The following is a 26,366-nucleotide window of genomic DNA, read 5'->3' as shown; positions in this document are numbered from 1 at the left end:
CCACTGGATGTCCCCAGCTAGGTCCTTGGACAGCAGAGGAGAGGGTGCCTGAACTGTCCTTGCCCCACCATCACACTGATGATTATCTCAAATATCACCATAGAATCCTAGTCTGGCGACGATTGGAGATAGAGACAGAGACCCTCATCAGAGCAACAGACTGAGCTCCCAAGGTCCAGTTGAAAGGCAGAAAGAGGGAGAAGAGAAGCAAGAAAGTCAGGACAGCAAGGGGTTGGTCCACCAACTGAGGCAGTGTGCCTGTTCTAATCAGAGTTCACCAAATCTAGCTGGACTGGGTCTGAATCATAAGGTTTTAAAAAGACAATACAGGAGTGTCATGAATGAATTAACTTTTTTTTAATAGGGCTATGAGTAAACACTATGTATGTACGTGAAGGATAAAAATATGACTTTAAGTTCGATGGGATCTTGTATTTTTCCCATAGACAGCATTTGGAAGACACAACATCTACATCTTCCAAAGTTTTTCTCCCCATGCTAAGTGAAATACAAGAAATCTTACTAATTTATTTAAAAAGTACCAAAATGCATTCAAGTGTTTCCAAAAGACAATCAAATCAGGATTAAAAAAAATGAGAAAAATAAAAAAAATACCAATCCAGTTGGCAAGAACAGGCTAAATGTGTCAAAAAAAATCCTGAATGGAATAAACCTTACCAGATATGATTCTGCTGAGCATGATATTGGAAGGGTAGCTTGTATTTTTCTGAGTTCTTTTCTAAAAGTTTCTTAGTTGTCTGAATTCTGTTCCAGTCCCAGATAGATACTGTATTTAAATAGCTGTTTTTAACATAATGTGGTAATAGCTCATACTTGTGAAGTATCCCATAGTCACAACTTGCAGGCCTTTAAGATATTAAAATTTCTTTCAAACACAAGTTATATCATCCCAAATAGTGTTGTTACACATTGGTGAATCTTACCAGTGTACCCAGTGAGGCAAGAAATATATTTCTTTGTGCCCAGAGGGTTTTCAGAAACTTATTGCATAGTGGCTACTTCCTGACGCCTAAACTCTGTGTATTTACCTACGGTCCTCCAAGCGTGAAGGCAACGCTGGCTGGTGACGCAGAGAAATCGCATAGATTCTCACATGGACTGGCCATAGGTGGTGATGAAGTAAGCAGATGTATCCAGAAATCCAGCACTCTTCTCTGAAAATGAGGGTCACACTAAAAATGTCCTTGGGCTGCCTTTATTTTGTGACCACGTCTAGAAAGAACAGCGCTCTTTCAGCACCATGGACAGACACAATCGCCCTGGACATGTGGCAATCGAATTGTCTATAAGGTTCTTGTAGCAAACTGTTTTGCTATGTCAAATTAATTTGGTGTTTGTGATAACAAGGGGGAATTTTTTCCATTTTAATTTTCTGTAGTGCTTTTAAAAATGATGAGCAACTTTAAATATAGCAAAAATTGTTTGCTATGAGAAGGGAATTGCTATTTTTTAATCCAAAAGTATCCAAAATGATCTAATAGATTGAAAGTATGTATGCAAAATGCCTCAACAGATAAATGACAGCAAAAAGTTACACAAAAAGGGAAGCAAAAGTAATTTTATGTCATGTTTCTGTGCTTTTCAATCAGGTGACCCTAGTAAGGCACAAAAGTTACAGTTCCCATTCCACCAACTTAAAAAGTCAGCTGGAAGTACTTCTATCCATATAAACAGTACCAAATGTGTTATAATAGTATGTGTTTACATTCACATCAGGGTCATTTTCTCCCAAAGGAAGACAAATCATATTAGCGATGCTAACATCCCTTCCTATCCACCTTTAAATTTGGAACGCAAATATAATTAAATTAATATAAAAATCTTAAAAGGGAGAAATGGTAAGGGTCCACCAAGAAAGCATCTTTACATATATAATCAGCCAGTAGAACAACATCCAGATTCTCTTCCTAGTGAGTCAGAAACAATAGAAGAAAGAAGTCTGCTGGAAAGGGAAAGGTGTGCCTTTGTGCATTTATTCACCAATGTATGAAGAGCTATATCATTTGGAAGCATTTCTAGGTGGGGACTACAGCAGTGATGGACAATCAGCACAGTTTCATGTAACTGGAATCCTGCTATGTTAATAGACCCCCATCTCTCATACCCTGGAAGAAGCGTGACTAGAGAAAGCAAGACGTTTACTGAAATGGCCAGCTCTGAAAACACACAGGTAACTTTGTCTGGACCCAACAGACTATATTTAGGAACATATATATATATATATATATATATATATATATATATATATATATGCACATACATATGTGCATACGATAACAATTAATGAGAAAAGAGTCCATGAATTTGAAGGAGAGCAGTGAGGGCTCTGTGAAAGGCTTTGGAGGAAGGAAAGGGAAGGGAGAAACGTTATTAAAAGACAATCTCGAAAACAAAGAACAACAAAGCTTGCAGACCCTCTTCAGAAAAACAGCTCTCTACCATAACAAAGACAGAGCAGGTGACTCTGTAATTTTGCAAGTGGGCGTTTCCCTGATCCTTAAAATTTTTAAAGAAAAAGAATCCGACCTAGGCATTCGGTGACTCGCTAATATGGCTCAATCTGAGCCCTTCCCACAGGCCATCAGGTTTGCACACCTAGAGGTCAAATAGAAAAGTGAGGTTTGAAAAAATGAGTAACAAAGAGATGCTGAGCACGCCATCTAGAGGAAAGTTGTGGAATTTTCCCTTTACAACTGAGTAAACATGTTTCTCTAGTCTTTTCAGTAGATTCATTTCTCAGGAAGCTTTACAATCCAAACATAATCAAGCCAGGCCTGATTTAAAAAAAAAAAAGACAAGGAACCATGCATTTATATTGTCTGAAAGGGAATGAACTATATTTGCATTACACAATGGCAAATCAGTTAGTTGCAAGTTCTGACAGATGTTCATGAGGTTCATGATCAGCTTTACCTAGAAAGGCAAAAATAAAGAAGTTGTCAGCACAACTCTATGAAGACAGTGTGGCTCGCTGATATGAGCAGTATGCAAAGCCCACAGCCAGTGAATGGCTCATGGTTATTTCCCAAGGCTTTATGTATAAGAAAGTGGTGTTCTAGAGCAAATTTATTTGAGTCAATTGATTTGCCTAATGATTTCACTTAAAACGTGAAATATTAAAAAAATATTGGGACAAGTGAGGTGGCTTGGCAAATAAAGGCACTCACTGCCTAGCCTGGGAACCCTAGATCAATTCCCAGGTCTAAGTTCAATTCCCAATTTCTTCTTTTATGTTAGAAGAAGAAAACCAAGCCTAGAAAATTGTTCTCTGATCATCACACATGAGCTGTGTGTCCACGCACATATAATATACACATGTACACATAATAATGAATAAATGTTTAAATTATTTTAAATAAAAATGAGATAACTTTGAATTGATAGTCTGAGTTTTGATGTGCATCCTGAAATAAAAGCAGATTTCTCTTTCTCTCCTCATATACTATATAGAAAGAAGTATTCCCAGGGCATGAGCTGTCCAGTTTAGCAGCTATTAACTAAAATAACAAATCCTGTTTGATTCATCATGCTAACACCTATGCTTGGTGCATCACACTGACACCTATGCTTGATGCATCACACCTATGCTTGGTGCATCACACTGACACCTATGCTTGATGCATCACACCTATGCTTGGTGCATCACACTGACACCTATGCTTGATGCATCACACCTATGCTTGATGCATCACACTGACACCTATGCTTGATGCATCACCCCAACATCTATTGTGGCTTCATTTCCTTGTCAATCACTTTGCTAGTAATCCCCATTTCCCCTGTCTTGCATAAAAGGGGATAAAAGAAACTAAGACATAAAGGCAAGTGTTTGTCCTTGACGTCAAGGCTTATACTGTAATGGATAGCATTACCCAGTAGGGCCTCCTAGTCATTGACATAAGCAGAAAATGTTATCATTTTTTGGTTTGGATATAATCTCCACCTTATATTCTTTGCATTAGGCTGTTATTATCGTAAGGGGAGACACTAACAGTTTCACTGTAACTGATACTTCGATTCTCAGGGGTATACCCTGAAGCTCAAATGACCCTTCCTGATGAGACAATGAAGAGAGACCAGTTCCCTAGAAACCAAAAACTGTGGAATATATTCAGGGATTGGGATTCTTTGTGGGTGTTTTTATAATCCTTCAACACATGTATAAATTATATTTTCTAAAGCCAAAACTATCATGCAACAAAAAGTCTCTTAAAAATATGTGTTTGAAGACAGGAGAAACATCTTTAAACAAGTGTAAGTGGGCACGACAGGTGACTTCCACTGAAACACTTTGGGTTAATTGCTTTTAAAAATGAATCAAAGCCTACCAACCACCCTCATGCACCTACCACTGAAAGCCCAAATATATATATATATTTCTAATGGAAACTAAATCAAATCACTATACAGGGTTTGGAGCATTAAAAAAAACACTAGCATTAGAGTCATAAAACATAGCTAAGACCTAGTCTTGCTCCAGATTAGTTGTTGTGGTCTGAAAGCTTGAATCTGCCCCGAAATCACAAAACCCTTAACCTTCATGTAACAATACTAGAGAATGGGGCTTTGAGGATGATTTGCTCATGAATTAGAATCCTGCATAGGGTTAGTGCTCCTACAAGGGTGGATAAAGAGAGACCCTTCACCCTGGCATCAGGCATGGGATTGAGTCCTGCATGCGGTTAGTGCTCCTACAAGGGTGGATGAAGAGAGAAACCCTTCACCCTGGCATCAGGCATAGGACTGAGTCCTTGTATCAGGTGAGGTCAGCAAGAAGAAAGCTTGCCTTGAGGAGTACGTCAAATCAGAATCTTGTGAGTTCACACACACCAGACAAACAGCACTTTCCTGAACTGGAAGGGGTTAGCAGGAGCCAATAACTCAAGTGATCATTTTTATCTTTCAATAAGCTGCTACCTCATGAGCACTCAGGATGCCAAGGCAAGAGGTTGAGGTCAACTTGGGCAATAGAGGAAGTTCAAGGCCAGAAAGACGAGGGAAACAAAAGATTGCTTTTGATCCTCTATCATTTAAAGTCCTGGTCAAAGCATGCAACATATTCAAGTTTTGTAAACCTTGATGGCTTACAAAGATGGAATTAAGGAAGAGTACAGGAAAGTCACCAGACATGATGTAATATCTTGGAGAACACATCAGGTCACCACTCCTAAAGTATCAAAGGGGAAATCACAGGCAGCTGCAGCCGAGGGCTGAGAGGAGAGATATTCATCACAGGGGCTGTAATCTTAGGTAGAGGGACAGGGACAGACCAGAGACTCCACCAAGACATCTGAGGCAGCAAATGTCTTTTCTTTGCAGTTTCTTCTCCCCCTGGTCAATGTTTTCCTTGGACAAAATAAATAGAGAAACTGAAGCAGGAGAGTCATGCATCATGACACCTGGCCTGGAAGCTCACTGCCTGGAGCTCAGGACAGATGGAGATCAAGAGCTGGCAAGAGAATTCAAGTCTCTTCCCCTGCTGGGGAGCAGAATAGCTCCTCCGTGGTGCCCTCAGCTCAAAGCTTCTTAGTGATGTCATAGGCATGAGCTGCTCATCCAGGGAGCCCATGTGCTGTGCAGAATAGAATCCCTTCTGAATTCTGTCCACAGATTAGTGTTCTAATAATATCCATCCTGACACCAAGAGCCCATTAGAATCTTACGATGTACTCATCTGGAATAATCTTAGACCTCCACAGGATTCCACAAATAATGTAAGCAAATCAATTGCTTAAGTTAGATGAAATGTCAATTTTAGTAAAGATTGATTTTCTATACTCTCTCTCTCTATTAGTTGCTTTGGACAGCAATGCTTTGATGCACGCACATGCATGCACATGCACACACACACTCACAAACACAAGCTATAATGATTTATTTTTATTTAGGAGCACCAGCAAACCAGAAAGATTGAAGCACAGCCTCATTAACCCTTTGATGGACTATGCATGTGGTATCATGCCACACTATAGACAGTGGTCCAGGGTAAAGGAGGAAGCAAGTGGAAGGGAGTTTCTTCCAAAGAAATGGCTAATATATGCCTCTAGCGTAGGAAGGACAAGGAGTATGTCCATCACCATAGAGAAGAAAATATTGCTAATTAAATACCCACTGTCAGCACTAACAACTACCCTATTACATCCTACCTCACTTAGTCTGCACAAAAGCCAAACAAGATGCTGTCATTTAGAGCTTTATATGTAAGGGGTGGAATTTTTTCTGAGGCACAGCAAAACAAGACCAGGAGACCCAATAAACTGCCCTCCTTTGAAAAAGATTGTTCAACTGGAAGCAAGTCCACACGGAGCCCCATCTTCTGCTGCTTTAGATGCTTGTGTGCATGTTGGAAAGCAATCGGGTATACATGACAATGTGTCCCACCTGAGTACTGTATCAATCAAGTACACACGACAATGTGTCCCCCCGTGGACTGTATCAATCGGGTACACACAATAATGTGTCCCACCTGTGGACTGTATCAATCGGGTACACATGACAATGTGTCCCACCTGTGAACTGTATCAATCGGGTACACATGACAATGTGTCCTATCTGAGTACTGTATCAATCGGGTACACACGACAATGTGTCCCACCTGTGGACTGCATCAATCGGGTACACATGACAATGTGTCCTATCTGAGTACTGTATCAATCGGGTACACACGACAATGTGTCCCACCTGTGGACTGTATCAATTTGGAAAAGCACAATTTCTTCTAAATTATCTACATTTGAAAAAATGCTTTGAGTAATGTTGCCACACCTAGAATCATATTAGAATAAAATGGGCTCATGAAACATTTAACCTAGAATAGGCACGGCACGCCAGGTGTGATGGCGCACGTCCTTAATCCCAGCATTTGGGAGGCAGAGGCAGGTGGATCTCCGTGAATTTGAGGCCAGCCTGGTCTACAAAGAAAGTTCCAGGACATCCAAGGCTATATTATACAGAGATACCCTGTCTCATGGGAGGGAAGGGGGGCATGGCAACTTTGTACCACACCTTGGCACAGGATGAGTCTCTGGGTTTTTTGTTTGTTTGTTTGTTTGGTTGGTTGGTTGGTTGGTTGGTTGGTTTGGTTTGGTTTGATTTGTTTTTTTTTTTGTTTTGTTTTGGGTTTTTTTTGTTTTTGTTTTTTGAGACAGGGTATCTCTGCAGCTTTGGAGTTTGTCCTAGAACTAGCTCTTGTAGACCAGGATGGCCTTGAACTCACAGAGATCTGCCTGCCTCTGCCTCCCGAGTGCTGGAATTAAAGGCGTGCATCACCACCGCCTGGTGAGTCTCTGTTTTTATGCTTAGAAATCAAGCCTGCTCAAGTAAACTTGAGGACAAGTACCATGTCCTGTTCCCTTTGTGCTCTCTCCAGCACCAGACAACATAAGGCACACACAGCTGGGCTAAAACATAGACTTGTTCAGTGAGGAATCAGCCTATCACTGTTGGTGCTGTGAAATAAATTTGGGTTCCATGCAGGCCAGGCATAAAGTATGTGTCAGGGGCCCTTTCCCATTCTTACCACATGTACACTCAACACTCAAAATTCTGACATTTGCAAAAGAATAGCACAAATAAAATTTTAGTAGGGTGGCCAAAGTGCTCATCAGGGAAGGGTCTTGACTGCCAAGTTTGAAGACCCGGTCTGGTCACCTGGATCCACACAGTGGAAGGAGAGAAATGGCTCCTACAAGCCGCCCTTTGACCTCCAAGTGCACAAAGTGTTTGCACAGAGAATGTACAATCCCCAGCATACATACAAAATAAGTAAATTATATAATAAAAATAATTAGGAATTTGAAAGACACAGGCTAAAATGTAAATCAAAATCAACTACAAAATCTAAAGAGAAGAGAAATGCTAAGGTTAACTGTACGTGCACTCACACTTAACACTAGATCTTGTTTTCTCATTAATTCTCATGAGAAGGACTATCCATCTTCACTTTACATATGAACACTTTAGAGCCATGACATTAAGTAGCTTGGCTATCATCACATAAACAACAGACAAGTAACACAGAAGAGATTTGAACATAAACTCCAGAGAGCAATCAGTGAAGGATAGTCCCAGACAGTAGAACCAGGAAACCAGGCTTTCATTGGATGCTGAAGCCATCTTTGAGAAAAACGGCATGTCTGGGTCTCAACTTTCTCCTTACACTGATGAGAGCCTCTCAGTTGCCTGAGAGAAAAGAGCGGGAGGCCCGGGACTGGAGTCCCAGCTCTGGTACTTCTTGCCTGGTTATACCAGGATGCCTGCTTCCTCTCTTTGAACCACAGTCTCAAAATCCTTCAAATGGAAATGATAATCTTTCAAAGGCTATTAAGAGGATTGGTCGAAGTGCTTCAAAATCTCTTCATTACTAAGCTATAGACTGTTCTGATCATTCTCTCCCACTCTAGCATCCTCAGCCTCCTGCAAGGCAGGAAACCACACAGCTTCAGATGCTGGGGGGTCACCCCAATCTGATGCACTTTCACAGCCATTTGAGAGAGAGAGAAAGATGCTACCATTCTCTAGAGTTCCCAGCTCGCACGCCCTGCACCACGACGAGAGGAAATCAGAGGGATCTGGTGACCGGAACAAAGGGCATGATTTATGCTAATGGCATGGCACAAAGCCCTGGAATAATTCTGGAGAGCATCATCGGTACTGCTGTCATTGTTAACTTATTTATAGGCATGTGCAGAAATGGGAAGGCCCTAAAGAAAATACTTTCATTTAACTAATATTCTACCTCTTAGGCACACCTTTTGCTGGTGGTAGGTGTTTTAAATCGCTGGGCTGGCCCACATTCTTTCAGAGACTATCATATCAGGGTTCTTTCTGTTGGGGTGTTCTTATAGTTTGACTCTGTCACTTACACTCAAGGTTGATAATTTAGTATCAGGATATATACAGTAAAAATTAACATGCCCACCATTATCCATCTTTGCACAGGGTTACCCCTTTTTATATGTGTGTTGGAAGCACCTAAACTATATTCGCTTAGGAAGATATTCCAGACAGACAGAATACACTATTTTTAACTCTACTTAATCTTCACTGAATTTGCTTCAGCTTTATACCCTTGGCCAATAAACTCCCTAGCAACACCCCCAACACACACACACACACACACACACACACACACACACACGGTAACTATTATCCTTTTTAAAAAGAAGACATGTCTGCTTTTATAAGGTAAGAAATTATTTCTATTATCTGAAAAGCTGACCAGAAAATTTTAGATCCAAGCATTTTTTGTTTTCTTGTTGTTGTTGCTTTTTCTAGTAACTATTATTTTCTAATTCTCTGCATCTTGGCTTCTTTTACCTGCACTAAGGTAAAACAGCTCCCTACAGTTCTTCTGTTTCTAACAAAATAATTCATAGTGCTTTTGTAATTTCTAAAGAATTATTATATATTGCCCACCAACTCTGCTAAGTGAGAACCTATTTCTTAGTCACCCTAGCCCATGACATTCTGAAATCAAAGATGCAGCTCAGGACGAGGACAGAGAAGCCCTTCTCTTTATTCTGGAAGCATTTGCACATAAGGGAAGCCTACCCAGCACACAGAAAGAGGGAGCTGCATTAACCAGGGACTCCAGAGGGTCCACCCAGCTGCTTGGACATTCAAACCCAGCACCAAGCAAACAGACCTTTAAAAAATCAGTCATCAGGATGGCGCACCCAGCCATCTGACGGACTCACAGCATCTGGGCATGAAATATTTTATTTCACAAATCCCTCTTCCCTGCCCCCCTCCTCAATCACACGTACAAACAATCTGGACAGCCCATAAGGCAGAGGATAATTTTAGGGCTTTCCCCAGGGCCTGGCTGGAAGCTTTCCAATCATTTCTTTCCGTGAAGTCAGATGCACTGTTTCTTTATACATGTAAAAGGATGAAATCAGTTTCTATTCCATTCTATTTGCAGAATGAGATGGAAAAACATAAAAGTCTCACACAGCCCTGTTGCAGATTCCTAGAAAGGAAACTCCCTACACTGGAAGAGGAGGGAAAGGAGGCAAAAGGAGCACTCCAAAGGAAAGCAAGAGCAGTTTGCTAACCCCTGAGAAGGCTCCATGTGCATGATCTCACATACACAAACACACATGGGGCTGGAGAGCAGAGCTGAGGAATAAAACCACCGTCATTTCTGGGTTTGTTGCAGCTGTTGGTTCTGACATGGTATTATCCTCAAGGCCACTCCAGGAGCAGATGCTCATATGTCCATCTGCCTGTGTAATCTTTCCGTCCAGATAAGGCTCTGTGCATGTCTGCCCTCTCCCGTCGTCCCAGCTTTTCCTAAAAGATAGATAACACTATTTATAACTTTATTTTTATTAGTGCTCACAAATTGTCCAAGATAACGTCTTTTGTTATGACATTTTCATAGTGGGAATGTATAATGTACTTGGATCACATGCTCCTCTCTTCCCCTGACCACGTTAGATTTCCAAATCATCGTCCTTGGATCTTAATGAATTTTTAAAGGTCTAGAATTTACATACAAGAAAACATGATATTTGCTTTCGGAAATTTGGCTTATTTTGTTTAACATATTGAAATTTTCCCACAAATATGATCTCATTTCTTCTTTGTGGCTTAAAAACGCTCTCTGGTGTATATATACCATGTCCTCATTATCCACTCATCCACTGATGGGCTGATCCCACACCTCAGTCACAGTGAATAATAATAAAGATAATAAACACTGATCTGCTGTTATCTCTGTGTGCCAGCTTGGCTTCCTTATGGTATATACCAAGAATGCTATAGCTGGATCATATGGAAATTCTATCTTTAGTCTTAGAGGAACAACCTTGCTTATTTCTGCAGTGCCTACACTAAATTGCATTCTACCCACAGTGCATAAGGGTTTCTGATGGTCCACAGAATCTCGGTCAATGTTCGTTGCTATTCATTCCCTTCATACTAGCCTCATGACCGGTGTGAGAAGGACATTCTGGAGTTTTTATCTACATCCCTGGACAGCTAGGCTGCTGGGTGTTTCTCAAGTTCATATTGGGCAGCTGAACTTTTCTTGAGATTTGTCTTTTGCCTATCTTTACTGGGTTATTCTTTCAGTGTTCTTTGCATATAATGGCTATGAATCCTTAATTGAATGAAGAGCTCACACCAAGACTTTCCGCTATACTTAGGCAGGCTAAGACAACACATTTTAATATACATAGGATTTGGCTTAAATGAACACCAAGAATAGGTTCATTGACAAAAAAATAAAAGACTTGTGAGGGTATGTTTCACAAAAACCCTTCCTGAAGCCCACTGAGAGAACAGAATAGAAAGGAATCAACAGGATTGCATAGATCAATTGTGTGTATATGATTACAGAAAAATGCTACCTTCTCACACCCATGCCCTGATCCTGCATCACACACCCCTCCACTTCCATCTTGAGGACATCAGGTTCTTCCCAGGTACCCCATGTGTTCTCTGGGGAAAACTGGGTCATGTGAGCTCCTGAGTCAACCCATGGAGCCCAGGGTTGGCAAAGGCTACTTTGTAGGGGAGACTATAGATCAGTGTGGCCCCTCCCACAATAACCATTTTCTGCTTTCCTGATACACAGTAGAATTCCATTCATCTGCAAAGGCAAATGAAATTTTCAAGTACGTAGGTAAAATTAGAGAATTTACACTGCACAGGATGAGGCAACCCAGACACAGAAAGACAAACATGTTCTGTCTTATATATGGATCCTAGTTCCAAATCTTGAGATCTGTGTATCTAATTTGAAGGGCCCACTTCTAAGAAGGAAATGGAGTGTTGGACCAATCAGGCCCCCCTGGCTGTCTGAAACAATGAGGTAAACTCTTACCTTCCCTGCCTGTGTCCCTCACTGGGCTTCCCCAAGTAGGATAGATTGGGTAAAGTATAACACCCAACGTCGTAAGAATCTGAAGAGAAATGCCGCACTTTCTCCAGACTAAAGCAGGATTTAAACCCCAGTGACTGCTGGGAGCCCATTCAAGCCTGCAGCCTTCCCAAGAGATCTAAATCACGACAGATGACTTTATCATCATCACAGGGTAAGGAGTGTCATTCCAGAAAAAAGATACCTCCATAAGACAAAGCCATGGGATCTTAAGGTGGCCAGGAATTCAGGCTGTCATCACAATTAAATCACATCGAGGCACTGACTCAGAAATACAACGGTGTAGCTAGCCATCCGCCTGCTGGATTTAGAAGTCCTGGCTCCAGCTGTCAACTGTAACTGCTCCATCTTTCCTTCTCTGCCTTCCAGACAGAAGCAGCCCTCTTCTTTCCCATCCATACCACCACTAACTGTTCCTTCACCAGCAAGTCCCTGCACACCCCCGATGGCCAAGTAGGGGCCTTGGGTGTCTGTTCTCTTCATTACAATATCAGAATAGCAATTCAGATTTGTATAACACTTGATGAGTCATAGCTGACTTTCACATGTGTTACACACAGGACCTGACATCACTTCTGTGAGTGAAGCAAATCAAAAACTGACTCTTTCATGTCCAGGTCATGAAGTGGACGGAGGGGAGGGCATTTCCTCCAGTAGGCAGTCGGGAAGCAGGTGAGCTGCCCCTGGACCACAGCTTGGGATTCCTGCTGCCTGCTCTCTACAGTTCAAAGCTCCGTTGCTCTTGTTCCCAGCCCCGTGGTCCTCACTATAGACACCCTCACTCAACTTCCAGTCAAGTTCAAATGCTGGCAATGAAAGCAAACCCCCACGTATCCTGGCACCACACCGAGTTTCCAGGGAAGTCGGGCATCATTACTGCCTCTGTCCCGCTGGGGACATAATAGGGAAGCCCACTGAGCAAGTGCTCTTTGGAGTAAATTACTTCTGGAGTAATCGAATCTAACTTCTGATCAGAATTCCTCACCAACAGCATGGAAAATACGAGTCTGATGAACAAAACGTTGTCTTTACTGCATAGATTTGCTCCACTTGACCTACATGGAGGGTACATGTATGCAAAGCAACTGAAAACTAAAAGCACTCCGGATTTAACTATATTGCAATCTACGGCTGAATTTCACTTAAGTGGCATTTATAATTGGCACATTTTTCAAGTTCTGTTTCCGCCACAGTCATGTGTAAAAGTACATTATCGTCATTTATACATCCGCAGCCTAAGTTAGCTGCAATATGTGTCCCATAGATTGGAGGGCAAGTCGTTAAAAGACATGGCTGTCACATTTCCATGAAATAAAATTACATATATCTAGAAATAAATTGGTTCCTAGATCCTGCTCAAACAGCATATGGGAGTTTTACAAAATTAAATAGGCATTGACTGAATACCCCTATTTTGCTCAGCACCGTGGAGGATTCAGAAACGTGTGTGTGTGTGTGCGTGTGTGTGTGTGTAAGTATATATATATATACTATGTTCTAGAACAACCAAAGCAGAGAGGTAACTTAGGCCATGCATTAGGCCACGATAAAGATTTATAATAAAAAATAAAGTTAGTGCTACACATGCCAACTGCTATTTTAATTAATCCTCATAATGACTCAATAAGACATTATTGCTATCCCATGGTTATAAAAAACAAAACCGAGGCACAAAGCTAAGACCTATTTAATTAAAGTACCTTAGATAAGGCATGAGAGCCTGTGTGCTCAGCGCCTCTCTGCTATCCACGGGACAGGCTTTGTAAAGGGCTGACTCCTTGCTGTGGCTCTGAAGACTGAACAGCATTCGGGTAGGAAGAGAGGAAGAATGACATGGGTGGGTCAGAGAGTCACAAGGCCCAGCAACCACAGCACAGAGGCAAGGATTTCTACCTGACACGTAAGGATGCTGAGCAAAAAGAAAAGCAGGCCGTCAGCTGGACTAGGCAGCGCGGGATGCCCAACGGAAGACCTTCGAGACCACCTAGGAGAACTTGAAGACCAGACTGGTAAGTGCGAACCTGAGGGTGAGAAGGCACTGTGTGTGCACACAGCATCTTCAGGACTGAGGAGAGGGGACACTTGCAGGGCAAAACCAATGAGTGACTGTGTGAGACGGCCCACAGAGCCACTGCCCCTTGATTACAGCAGGCTCTCAAACGATGGTTGTCGTATCAGTAAATGAATGAACTCGTTTTCATTCATTCAACTATGAAATTTAAAGATATAAATACAAGGAAGATTGAACAGGCACCCCTGATGGGTTGTCCATAGTAGAAAGGGAAAGAAGAGAAACAAACGGGACGGCCCAGTCCACTCTTGGAGAAAGAGAGGAGGCGGGGTAAGACGCATGGACTTGGAAAGCTGACCTGACTCTCAGGTGGGCGCAGGGGGCACAAAGCGTAGGTTTGTAAGAAACAGTGACCGAATGACAGGCATCTGGAGAAAGAGGTCCCACTTACACTTAAAATCCACCAAAGGGGAGAAGCACAGTCCTTGTCTATCACAAATTCAAAAAAAAAAAATTTCAAGTTGCTATTTTGTTGATAAGCTCCCTCTAAAGGCACATATGCAGGTAGAAGTGGCATTCCTAACATGAATGTCACTCACTACTGACCTGTTACATTTGATCAAAGACGAGTAAGGAAGTTTTCAATGTACATAAAGATTCCCAACCTGGAAGAGCTGAACAAAAGGATGCATTAAGAGCTAAGCTCCCAGACCCTGCTCCCTGGGACTTGCCGCCAGCACCGGCCATTTGGCAGCTATGAAACACCAGCCTTTCTTTATCAAAATACAAAGAAGAAAAAAAAATCATCCAACGGGTTCTCAGCAAGAAGCCATTAGACAGATGTAATCATAATGGGACCAAACATTCCTATAAATAAAACGTGCACATTTAGAGCCGCACGCAGCATTTGAAAGCAGCTACCACAAAGGTAAGGAGAGTGGTCGCTGCATACACAAGGGCTCAGATGTGGTAGCAATTCAACTGGCCCTCAGATAAAAAAAAATGTGAATTTATGGGACAAACCCAGTATCCATTAGCTTAAAATCCGAATGATCCTCATGGAAAACCCAGCTGTGGCAACGGAGCTATTATTCTCAGAGTAAATTCTTCTCCAGGTGCCCATGGCCAATCAGCCCATTGCAAAACCTACAGCCAGGCTTGTCCAAGTCATTGCTTTAGAAACAACCTGGCCAAATGGTTCTTTTTCAGATGCTTGAAGCCCAGTAGAATGACCAAGTAGTACAGATGGTACAGGGGGGTTTGAACAGACAAAAAGAGTTCAACTATCCAGTATAATGTATAAACTAATCTAACAGAAATGAGAGGGGAAAGGAGCTGAGAGAGTCAGCAATAGAACCTTCTTAGAGAAGGGATGGAGCTGACAGAAACACGAAACTGGAAAGCTATAAGCATATGATAGGATAGAAATAAACGGAAATTCAGTCACATTGTTTAAAATATAAAAAAACACAGATCATGGAATGTGTGAAAACTTCGACCCAAATACTTGGCAATTTAGAAAGCAGGACCTTTCGAATGTAGTTTGGTGAGTGAGCTACTTGAAGCTCCAGAAACATTCCTCCTCAAAAAGAATGTTACTCGCCATGACTGGCTTCCCAGGATAGAACATTAGACCTTCCTATTGATAGTGCAACAATGTATGTGTATAGTGCAGGGATAATGAAGTAATACAAACTGTTTTGTAAAAATAGAAACTTATTGTTCATTATTCTATATAGAAATCCTTTTCAAATTATGGGTTACAACCCATGAAATCAATTTAGTCAGTCTTTACCAGTTTGTCTCTTGAAAGGGATGGAAGAAATGGGACACAAGGCAAAGAATTGCAAAGTCCAGAGGTATGAGGAAAAACATTGTTCTTGCAACTTAATTTCAGGATTGTAGTTATTTTAAAAAAAACTGTGTGCAAAGCAAAATAGCTTTCTTACTGTGAGTTACAGTCAAGACAGCTTGAGTAGTCTTTTCGAAGGGCCCCCAGGGGTTCTTGGAACAAAGAGAGTATTTTATAATACTGAACAAACGATTGGTTGGATGAGTTGATAAACCCGTGGAAAACAAATAATAGGCTGCGAGTCATGTACCTCTCAGCCACAACCTTGACACCTGCAATGGGAAGTTTGCTGTATTTGGCACTTTTATACTGAGGCACTGAAGGCAGAGAGCTGACCAGTTACAGTTCCCTGTGTGGGGGTCTCTTGGCCTGGGATGTGATCTCTGGTGAAGTAGCAATTGTAAATATGGGGATAGGAACAAGGGTCCCCCAAAGTGTGGGGGTTCTGGGGAGAACGGGAGGACAGAAAGAAACCACTGCCTGATCTTTTATATGAAAAATACATGATGATCTGTCAACTCTGAATTTCACATGAACCTAAACAAATACTTTACTGGCAAAAAAAATTATGACCCTACAGGGATGGAAGATCACTTTGAGTAGACACTTATTCGATGCAAAAGTATGTGCAAAACATTATGCTAAGTGCAACGGAAGGGGAAAGTGCATCATCCGTGATATTGAAGAGGTACGCCACAATATCAATAAATTAGCATGAATTGAGCACTATTTTAAGTACTTTTTGGGAATTAATTCATTTAACACTCAGTTCCCTGTATTAAGCACTGCAACTGTAATTACCTTTGAAGATATAACTGAAGTAGTTTAAAATTGTCCACGGTATCATAAACACACACACATGCATGTACGTGAACATACATGTACACAACACGCACACACACACACACACACTGTTCAATAGACCTGAATATTATCCAGGGAGTATATCTGGACATGAGACAGGATGGGATGTTAAAGACAGATAAAACTTCAACAATGAATATTAGAAGAAGAAAAATTCAGGTGTCAAGCAGCATAACAGCATCAGGACGTGGGCAGGAAGAGGAAGCAACATTAAAACTGCCAGAGCACACAAAGCATCATAGCAGAATGAAGGGGATGGGACAAGGATACCAAACTGTGATTATCATATGGCGAAAATCCATGTGCTTTTACTGAATCTATACAGTGGCAAACCACAAAGGAATTTATGACAATTAAGTGATCACCATTTTGAGTTGGGCTGTTAGAAACATGATTTGGTCCATAGCACAAAAGACAGTGGATGAGAAAAACATCAGAGGCCAAGAAGCCATGTAGGTCAATGCAAGTATCTGTCAAGCACTGTGGCAAAAAGCCCAGGGTTTATTTTCTAGACTAGATCTTTTGTGGGTGGGTGACATTGGACAATTCATAGACTCACTCTGAGCTTTGGCCTTTTGTTCATAAAACAGCACTAACCATACCACTTACTTTATAGCATTATTGGGGAAATAAGGAAGGTCATTGCTCTGAACAGTGACTACAAGCTAATGAAAACTTTCCCCAGAATGGAGAAAATAGCACACAGGAAAACATTCTACAAACACCAACGCCCTCTAAAGGACCACCATGACTGAGCTCGAATCTTTCCCAAGACGATTTTTCAGAGTCCACTAAGCCTTTAAACTTCTCTGGGAATAAGTGACGTTCATGTCACACCGAGGCTGACATGGTGAGGACAGAACTAACTTTCCTCCGTTGAAAACTCTCTCTTGGAATGAAGGGAGATGACGAAAGCCAAAACAGACTGTGAGTTCCTCTTCCCACGGCTGTGACTAAATACTCAACAAAAGCGACTTTGGGGAGGGCCTTTTGTGTCTCACGATTTGAGGGTGCGGGCTGTCATGTTGGGGAATCCCAGCAGCAGGAACACAAGGCAGCTGGTCACATTGCACCGAATCAGGAAGCAGAGAGCGGTGTTGCTGCTCAGCTTGTCTTCTTACCCACGCTGGGGCCCCAGTCTGTGGACTGGTGATGTCCACATTTAAGATGGACCCTTCTTCCTCCATTAACACAATGTAGAAAACCGCTCCTGACCCTCATGTGTCCAGAGCTGCCCTAGACGGTTCTAGATCCTGTCAAGTTGACAGCTGATAGGAACCATGGCATTAACCAACTCCAACAACCAAGGAGTTATAGATGGATGAGATGAAGTGAACTTGGACATAACGAAACCTTGAGTTATCATCCCATTCCAGCACCCACTATGACAGGACCTTAGTAAATTATTGATACCCTCTAATGCTCTCCATTTTCTCATCCATAAAATGTGATTGATAACATCTATGTCATGAGACTATTAGCACAGCTGAGATCATGTATAATATGTCCTTAGAATAATGTGATGATAACAAATAGCCACTATGTATTATGCATTGATGAAAATCAAGCCATACTTACCTGCACATAGGCAGCAATTCTGGTAGAGACGGAGATCAGAAACATATAGATGCTATGTAAGCATGGAAACTCTAGACACCACACCCATGAAGGAACTCAACATTCCTGTTATAGAGCCAGATGTGTTCCCCAACATAGGTGACTCCATAAAAACCATCCACTGGGTTAGTAAGGATGACAGGAGCTAAGAATGCAGCTATGCTGTGAGTGGGGAGAGAGCAATGTGGAAGATGGAAAAGCTATAGCCTCTGAGTGAATTATTCTCCCACCATGGCTTAGAACGTGGACTCCATCACTAAGACAGAATGAAAGCAAGACTTGGCTTCACATAGGGAGCATGTCATAAGTCAAAGGGGACAGGGAGAATGCCAGACAAGGACACATATACTACACTCCCTCCTCCCCTCTTGGGAATGGAAACGCCTGTATGAATGTTTCTGGCCTACCTTTCTAGATATTAGAATACAGAGAAACCCAGCTGTTTCTGTACATGATCTGCCTGAGTGTGGCACAGAAACTCCTAAACCGCCCAGTGCTCAAGCCGCTATCATGGTCCTGAAGTCCTTCATTTTTCTCCTAGAAATTAATTGTTTCCAAAAATTTGGTTTTGTTTTGCTTTGCTTTACAAATATCCAAATTTTACTAAGACCACAAAAGGTAACAAAATGGGCAGCAAGGCACTCTGGCTGCAATGTGCATGCATCTCAGCCTCTGGAGGTGGGACAGGCAGGCAGGCACACACTGGAGCTGTTTTTGCAATCACAGTGACATTTTGCCCCACTTTGTTTGTTTGTTTCTTATTAGCCACAACCTGTCAGCTCTCCTTGATCAAACCGCAAATGTGGAAGAGTTCCTGGACTTCATACTTAGCCTAAAGACCTCTCTTGCAAACCTGGTTTGGCCACATTCTCACCAAAATGAAATCAAGGGTTGGTCATTCATTACGACAGTATCCACCTCTTTTTCTAATTTTCCTGAAACTAAAGGGAAGCTTCAGTGTTAGTATATTTGGCATTTGGGGGATTAAATGTTGCCCTCCCTCTTTCAGTAACTTAGTACTTTCAAGAAATGAGTATTTAGAGAGGCTTAATTCTCTTCCACATTTCTCTCCATCTCAAATGTAGTAAGCTGGACCACACCCTTCCATTTAGAGCAGCAGTGTTCATCTGAAAGGTATCCACAGGGCACATTCCTGCATCTTCATCTCCTCCTCAGGCACAGACACTCCCAAAGGGAGGAACTCTCTCCAGGGGCACTGATGATATGTGACACCTGATACACATTTTAGGTTGATTCGGCCAACAGTAACTCAACCAGTTGATGGTGAGAGGCGATGCCGAAAGTAGTTCCCACCTCCAGATGAGTGGGGAACACCACAGATCAAGTTATAAGAAGTTACCAAGGACTGAGGGACACCTCTTCCCCTGGGACTTTTCAAAGACAAAACAGCCACTTTGGTTTGAAAATGGCAGTCATCTAAATGTGCAGGAGACTGGTCCCAGGGGTCAGCTCCTCTTTAGAAGAACTGGGAACCCGTTCTGAAAAGTCACGGTGAAGCACCTGCTGCCTACAGAAAAGCAGACGCAGGGCCGTGTACCCAAAAGGCAGTGCATACACCAAAACTTCTTGGGGGAGGCTTTTGGAATTTTATACCAAAACATTCCAGCCTAAGTAAAGAGAAAATGAAGAGGGCTGGAGAAATGGCTCAGCGGTTAAGAGCACTGATTGCTCTTCCAGAGGACCCGGGTTCAATTCCCAGCACCCACATGGCAGCTCACAACTGTCTGAAAAAAAAATCCAGTTCCAGGGGATCTAACACCTTCACACCAATGCACATAAAAAAATAAAGATAAATAAATCATAAAAAAAATTAAAAAGAGGACGTTTGAATGTGCATTTTAGAAAAAAAAAGAAAAGAAAAGAAAATGAAGAGACTGGCAATTTAAAGGTGCACTGCAGATCTCCAGAGCGGCCTCGTAGCCATCTGGCTGCCTAACATACCATGGAGAAGATGCTGAGGCTCGGGGAGGGGGTGGCTAAGGCTGGACTCTTCATCCTTCAGCTCTCACCTGTGTGGGCATTTCCCCACTTGCCTTTTCTAAGTTCCTCCATCCACTCACCCTCAGGCTCTCCCTGTCACTGAGAGAAGTGTGGATTGGACAATTTGAGCTCTAAAGTCACAGGGAATGGTTCCATGTGATCTCAGAAGAAAACTTAGAATTGCAAAGGTGAAGGGGGACCAATAAGCAGCTGAGAAGACTTTGGAACGGGAAGGAGTTCCTGGCTGAAGGACACATTGCGTGCCTGAGAGAAGAAACTCAAATCTGTTTCTCCATCATTCTGGAAATAGCTGTCTGTGAGTGCCAGGGCACCTGGGGCTTCCAGGAGGCTTTGAGACCGAGACAGGTGGCAAGGCTAGTTGACCTGGCCTGCTTGTCGGGCAGTCTGTAGGAGAGGGTAGGAGCAAGAGAGACAAAAGGCACTCTGTTTCTAACTACAGAGTGTGAAGGGTCAAGCAGCCCGGAACTGTCCCTACTGAGTGGCCCAGATGGGTCTCATATAAAACGCTGATATGGCCACTTCCCCCAGGAGGATGAGCAAACCAGCCAGCCAACTCCTAGCAAGGATGCTTGCAGCAGGGTCACCGCACCACCAGCAGGTGTGGGCAATTAGGTGTAGCTGCCTTCAGAAGGCGCAATGTGGCTAATCCCATTGAATCTCCCTCCCCACGCCCAGTGTACCACACACCAGAAGAAATGAGTTAACTTACAAGGAGTTTACGCCTCGCTGGAGGTTGGGGGAAGGGAGTGGTTAGAGCAGGCAAGAAGGTAGAAACCTCTTGAAATGAAAGATTGCTTCCCGTTAATAATTTAGAAAAGCCAGGGTAGGCAGCGGAAGGATGCGTAAGAGACAGCTCGTTTTCGAATGTGCCTGGCATGTTAGGCAAGGGGCAACTCGCAAAACACGCGATTCACAAACGTGTTCACCTGTCAACTAGGGAAGAGAAAAACAAACATGCAGTGAGGGCTGAGGAGGCAAGGAATTCAGACTCAGAGGCTTCCATCTTCCCCCCTCACGGCCCTCCTCAGCCCTGCCCCAGAAGTCCTTCAGGTGAGACACACTTGCCAAGTGGTGAGGACCCTAGCGGCGGGTCAGGGGTGCTCACCGCCATCGGCCACAACCCCTGCAGGACACACCCTCCACCTACCTCCAGCCTGGGAGAGGCGCCTTTGCTCGGCAGTGTGCAGCCCAGGAGCGCCGCGAGAAACTTTGCCATATACGAGCAGGGAGACCGGGTCCCCCTGGTGCTCGCCGCCTCCGTCCTCGCCCTGCCCCTGAGCTGGGGTGAGCAGGGCGGACCGAAGCTCGTGGACCCGGGCGGGGTCGGGGATCCGCCTGCTAAGGCTGTCCGGTCGGGGGTCTCCGGGCCTGCGGGAAGCTCACCGTTACGGCTCCGGAGGTGCCCGGGTGAAAGGAGCAGACAGCCGCGGGCGTCCCAGCCTTGGCGCCGCGGGAGCTCGGCTGTGCTAGCCGGTCCTGCTGAATGTCACAAGCGCTGTAGTAAACGGAAGGGCCCCGCCGAGGGGGAGACGGGAGGACCAACAGCGCACGACCCGCGGCGGTGCCCGGGCAAGGGCGGCGGGCACAGCGTGGCGACGCAGCGACAGGCCGGCCCGCCCCTGGGCAGTGATGCAGATGATGCCCAGACTCCTATGACAGCGTGTGGCAAAGGTGGGAGAGGCTGTTCACCGGAATCCCCATTTCCCTAGTTTCTGCCTGATTTGTGACGAAGCAGGTGGGAAAGGAGGGTGTCCAAGTCCGATGACACTTGGCGAATTACCAGGACAAAAACCAAGCTGACCACAAGGGCTCCCCACCGGCCAGCACCAGCCTCACCCTTCCTGTGGGGAAGGAGAAGGCTCCAACACTGGAATGAAGAACTCCACTCCTGTCACATGTGAGCCCCTGACGCTGGGTGGGACTTGCACAACTAAGCCCCAAAGAGGAGCCGGTGACTTTGGGTGATCTCGGCTGGCTCGCTCCCTGGACTGCCTTCCAACCAGCAAGGCCCCAGGGTGGGCATGGCTGTGACAGGGACACTGTTGTTCTTCCAAGAACCACGCCTGGAGGGTTTCTCTGGAAGACTGGGGACCCAGGGCCAGCATGACACTTGACAGTACTGCTCACGGCTGTACTCCCACTTAGTGTACTATGGATGGCAAGTGGAGCGTGCTGAAAATGAGAAGTCCTGACTGCAGTGAAGTCTGGGGCAACCTCACGATCTGATTCTTTATTAGGTACACCCAGTCCCGCCACAGGTGGTGTCTGGCTGTGGTTTGAAAAACACTACCCAACTGTGCCAAAGTCAGAGGTTCAGAAATGACACAGGAACCCCAGAAAAAGCGTTAACCTCTCACCGCCCGCCCCCTGACCCGATTTTGTATACAAAGTAAGAGAGCAGAAAGTCTCGGCTACTCAAGTCAAACTCAGGACTCACGGTTGTGTATTGTGCATGCACCTGTAAAGGCTGAAGATGCTGGCTGAGGGGGTGACTAGAAATGAGGGGTTGATCCAAAGAAAAACATATAGTCATCCTCCTGGATATTAACCTTCATCAGGCGATGAAAGGAGACCGAGACCCACATTGGAGCACCGGACTACAACCCCAAGGTCCAAATCAGGAGCAGAAGGAGAGAGAGCACAAGCAAGGAACTCAGTCAGGACCGCGAGGGGTGCACCCACACACTGAGACAATGGGGATGTTCTATTGGGAACTCACCAAGGCCAGCTGGACTGGGTCTGAAAAAGCATGGGATAAAACCAGACTCTCTGAACATAGCAGACAATGAGGACTGCTGAGAAGTCAAGAACAATGGCACTGGGTTTTGATCCTACTGCACGTACTGGCTTTGTGGGAGCCTAGGCTGTTTGGTTGTTCACCTTACTAGACCTGGAAGGAGGTGGGAGGTCCTTGGACTCCCCATAGGGCAGGGAACCCTGACCCCTCTTTGGGCTGTTGAGAGAGGGAGAGTTAACTGGGGGAGGGGGAAGGAAATGGGAGGCGGTGGCGGGGAGGAGACAGAAATCTTTAATAAATAAATAAAAATAATAATAATAAAGAAAAAGATAATGAGTGATTGGTGGGTGGTGCTGATGCAAGGCTAGATTTCCTGTAATCACTGGCCTAGCAAACATCACTTCAGGGAGCATCTTAGTTAGGGTTTTCAATGCTGTGAAGAGACTCCATGACCATGGCAACTATTATTTAAAAAAACAAACAAACATGTAATTGGGACGGCTCACTTACAGTTTCAGTGGTTCTATTCATTATCATTGTGAGCATGGCAGCACGGGCCAGAGTGGTGCTGGTAGCTGAGATGCTACATCTTGCCTGGAGCAGGAAGTTGACTGGCAGTCACACTGAGGGAAGCTTGAGCAAAAGAGACCTCAAAGCCCACACCCACAGTGACACACTTCCTCCAACAAGGCCACACCTCCTAACAGTGCCACTCCCCTTGGAGGCCATTTTTTTTTCAAACCACCACATTCCACTCCCTGACCCCCAAATGCTTATAGCCATATCATAACGCAAGAAATATGTTCAGTCCAACTTCAAAAGTCCCCATTGTCTATCACAGTCTCAAACTGGTTTCAAAGTCCAAAGTCTCTTCTGAGACAAGTGGAAATCTCTTAACTGTAATCCTTCTGTAAAAATCAAAAATCAGATCGCATACATCTAATATATAATGGCATAGGATATACATTACCATTCCAAAACACAGGGAAGGAAAACATAACGAGGAAATACTGAACGAAAGAAAGATTGAAAATCAACTAGGCAAACTCCAAACTCTGCCTGTACACGTATGATGTCAAAACATTCTTCAGATCTCCAACTCCGTTCAGTTTTGTTGACTGCAACCCACTTCTTTCTCTTTAGCTGGTTCCACTCCCAGTTAGCAGCTCTCCTCGGCAGGTATCCCACGACTCTGGCATCTCTAACATCTTAAGTTCTCCAAGGAAACCAGGCTGCAACTTCACAGCTTCACAAACTGGCCTCTCTCCCTAGGCCTCCATGCAGGGGCACCCCTGACACATGCCAGGCCTCAGGTACTGTTACATAACTCCTCTTTTCTATCCTTAACTCTAAATCCAGAACCACGCAGCAGAAGCTGCCAAATTTTGCTGCTTACTAGTGCTGGAACATGGTCTCCATGTTCTCTTCACCAGCTCTCTGTTTTTGATTGTCACCCTCACTGCCTAAGTTTGGCTGTCCTGAAAACTTGCTCTGTAGGCCAGGCTGGTCTCAAACTCAGAGATGCACCAGCCTCTCAAGATGAAAGGTGTGTGCCACCACAGCAGGCTCTAAATTTTCCTTTAGTTCCTTTCCTCAAATTGTAATTTTTTTCTGGGTGGGATCTTGCCCTGAGATCACCACTCCCTTTATTCTATTTCTTAATCCCTTTATCTTGTTGAACACGAGATTTAGCTCCATTCTACGTCCGAGTGCTCTTTTTCTCCTCAAAACTTACTTTCCTGTAATTACACTGCTCAGCTTGCTCCTTTTCATTATAAATCTTTATTAGAGTTACCACTAATATCCAAGAACAGAGTCTACAGCAGGTTGTTTGGAGATTTCCTCTGAAACCTCTTCTCTTTAGCCTCAGGCAGACTCTTCAGATGCATGGGCAAAAGCAGCCACTTTCTTCATCAAAATATAAGAATGACCTCTCAACACCATACTAAAATTCTCCTCCTCTGGAACCTCTTGGGTGAGCTCCAACCCCTCAGATAACTCTTAGCACTTCTGTCTTCCATGCTCCTATTAAGCAGCACTTTTTAAAGCATCCCACTGCTACCCAAAGTACTAAAGTTTATATTCCTCCAACCAAAAGCACAGTCAGGCCTTTCCTAGCAACACCCCAGTCCCTGGTGCCGACTTCTGTCTTAGTTAGGATTTTATTGCTCTGAACAGACATCGTGACTATGGCAACTCTTACAAATGAAAACATTTAGTTGAGGCACTCACGGTTTCAGAGGTTCAGTTCATTATCATCAAGGTGGGGAGCATGGCAGCATGCTGACAGATGTGGTGCTGGAGCTGAAGTCAAATGACTCACTGGGCAGTATCCTGAGCATGGGAAACCTCAAAGGCCACCCATACCATGACACATTTTCTCCAACAAGGCCGTACCCACTCCAACAAAGTCATACCTTCTAATAGCGCCACTCCCTATGAGCTTAAGGGGGGCCAAATGCATTCAAACAAGCACAGGGAGAAAGGAAAGTATCATCCTAACACCATTGCCCCTGCTCCTCAACCCTGTTCAGTCAAGAACCTTTCCCAATAAAAAGCTGATCAAGAACATAGTTTATTTTATAGCTTTCCTATAAATAAATGTTTTTTAAAACCTATGACAAATTCAGACTGCCTATGCTTCTTCCCATCACTTCCTCCATCTTCCAACTGCACTAAGTCCTTCCAAGATTCAAAGCTGTCTGGCTTCATCTTTCGCCAACAGCCAGAGAAAATATTTGCATCTAAGGGGCCCGGACAGTGACGTCAGTCCTAGATCCTTCCTAGTTTGCAGTCAACCCATTTAGACACCATCGTTACATCTCATGCAGTGTGAATCAGAATAACACCAGAGGTGATCAACCACAAGAAGGGTGCAGACCCCTCTTACCACAGGCTTATTTTGAGGAATATATAGAGGATATACTTATCATTGCCTTATTTTGTCATACCTATAAAAAGAACTTAAAGGTTGGCTTTTTTATTTTTAGTTTTTTTTCTACACATAACCACTTCAACAGGGCTACACTCTATTTTAAATGTGAGAAACGGATATTCAAAAAGACTGTTCAAGACCCCAAAGAAGGCTGATATCAAAGTCAGCAGTACATCTAGGACAGCTGCAACGATGGGCATTTAGGCATTTCTCCTTATTATACCGTTGAGAGCTGGGCACCAAGACAGAGGACAGAGAGCAGTCATTGGGAGGAGCGAGACCTGAGAAAGAAGGCGGCAATAAGCAGGCAAAATATCACAGCAGCTTGCTGTACACTGCTAGCTGACAGGAAGGACAGAGTACTAAGTCCTGACTGGAATAAGAAGCCAACTGGCCTTGCTGGCTTCTCCATCTGTA

The 26,366-nt window shown here is 43.8% G+C and overlaps 1 protein-coding gene across 4 annotated transcripts in view; it reads right to left on the bottom strand.

Annotated features, from left to right (window-relative positions):
- The window catches only part of Rasgef1b (RasGEF domain family member 1B), a 492,122-nt gene extending 470,265 nt beyond the window's left edge, over positions 1 to 21,857 (bottom strand). For 3 of the 4 annotated variants that reach the window (XM_075942477.1, XM_075942480.1, XM_075942481.1), the window contains exon 1: positions 21,425 to 21,854. In XM_075942477.1, the coding sequence (XP_075798592.1) occupies positions 21,425 to 21,493 (69 nt within the window). In that variant the 5' untranslated portion in view covers positions 21,494 to 21,854. Of the gene's footprint in view, positions 1 to 21,424 lie in introns of all 4 variants that reach the window. The other variant, XM_075942478.1, reaches the window with a different exon arrangement.
- Positions 21,858 to 26,366: the final 4,509 nt, after the last annotated feature.

The sequence above is a fragment of the Microtus pennsylvanicus genome, chromosome 12 (assembly GCF_037038515.1).
Source record: "Microtus pennsylvanicus isolate mMicPen1 chromosome 12, mMicPen1.hap1, whole genome shotgun sequence".
Classification (NCBI taxonomy): Eukaryota; Metazoa; Chordata; class Mammalia; order Rodentia; family Cricetidae; genus Microtus; species Microtus pennsylvanicus.
The sequence above is the reverse complement of the archived record's forward strand: the minus strand, read 5'-3'. Positions and strand labels throughout refer to the sequence as shown.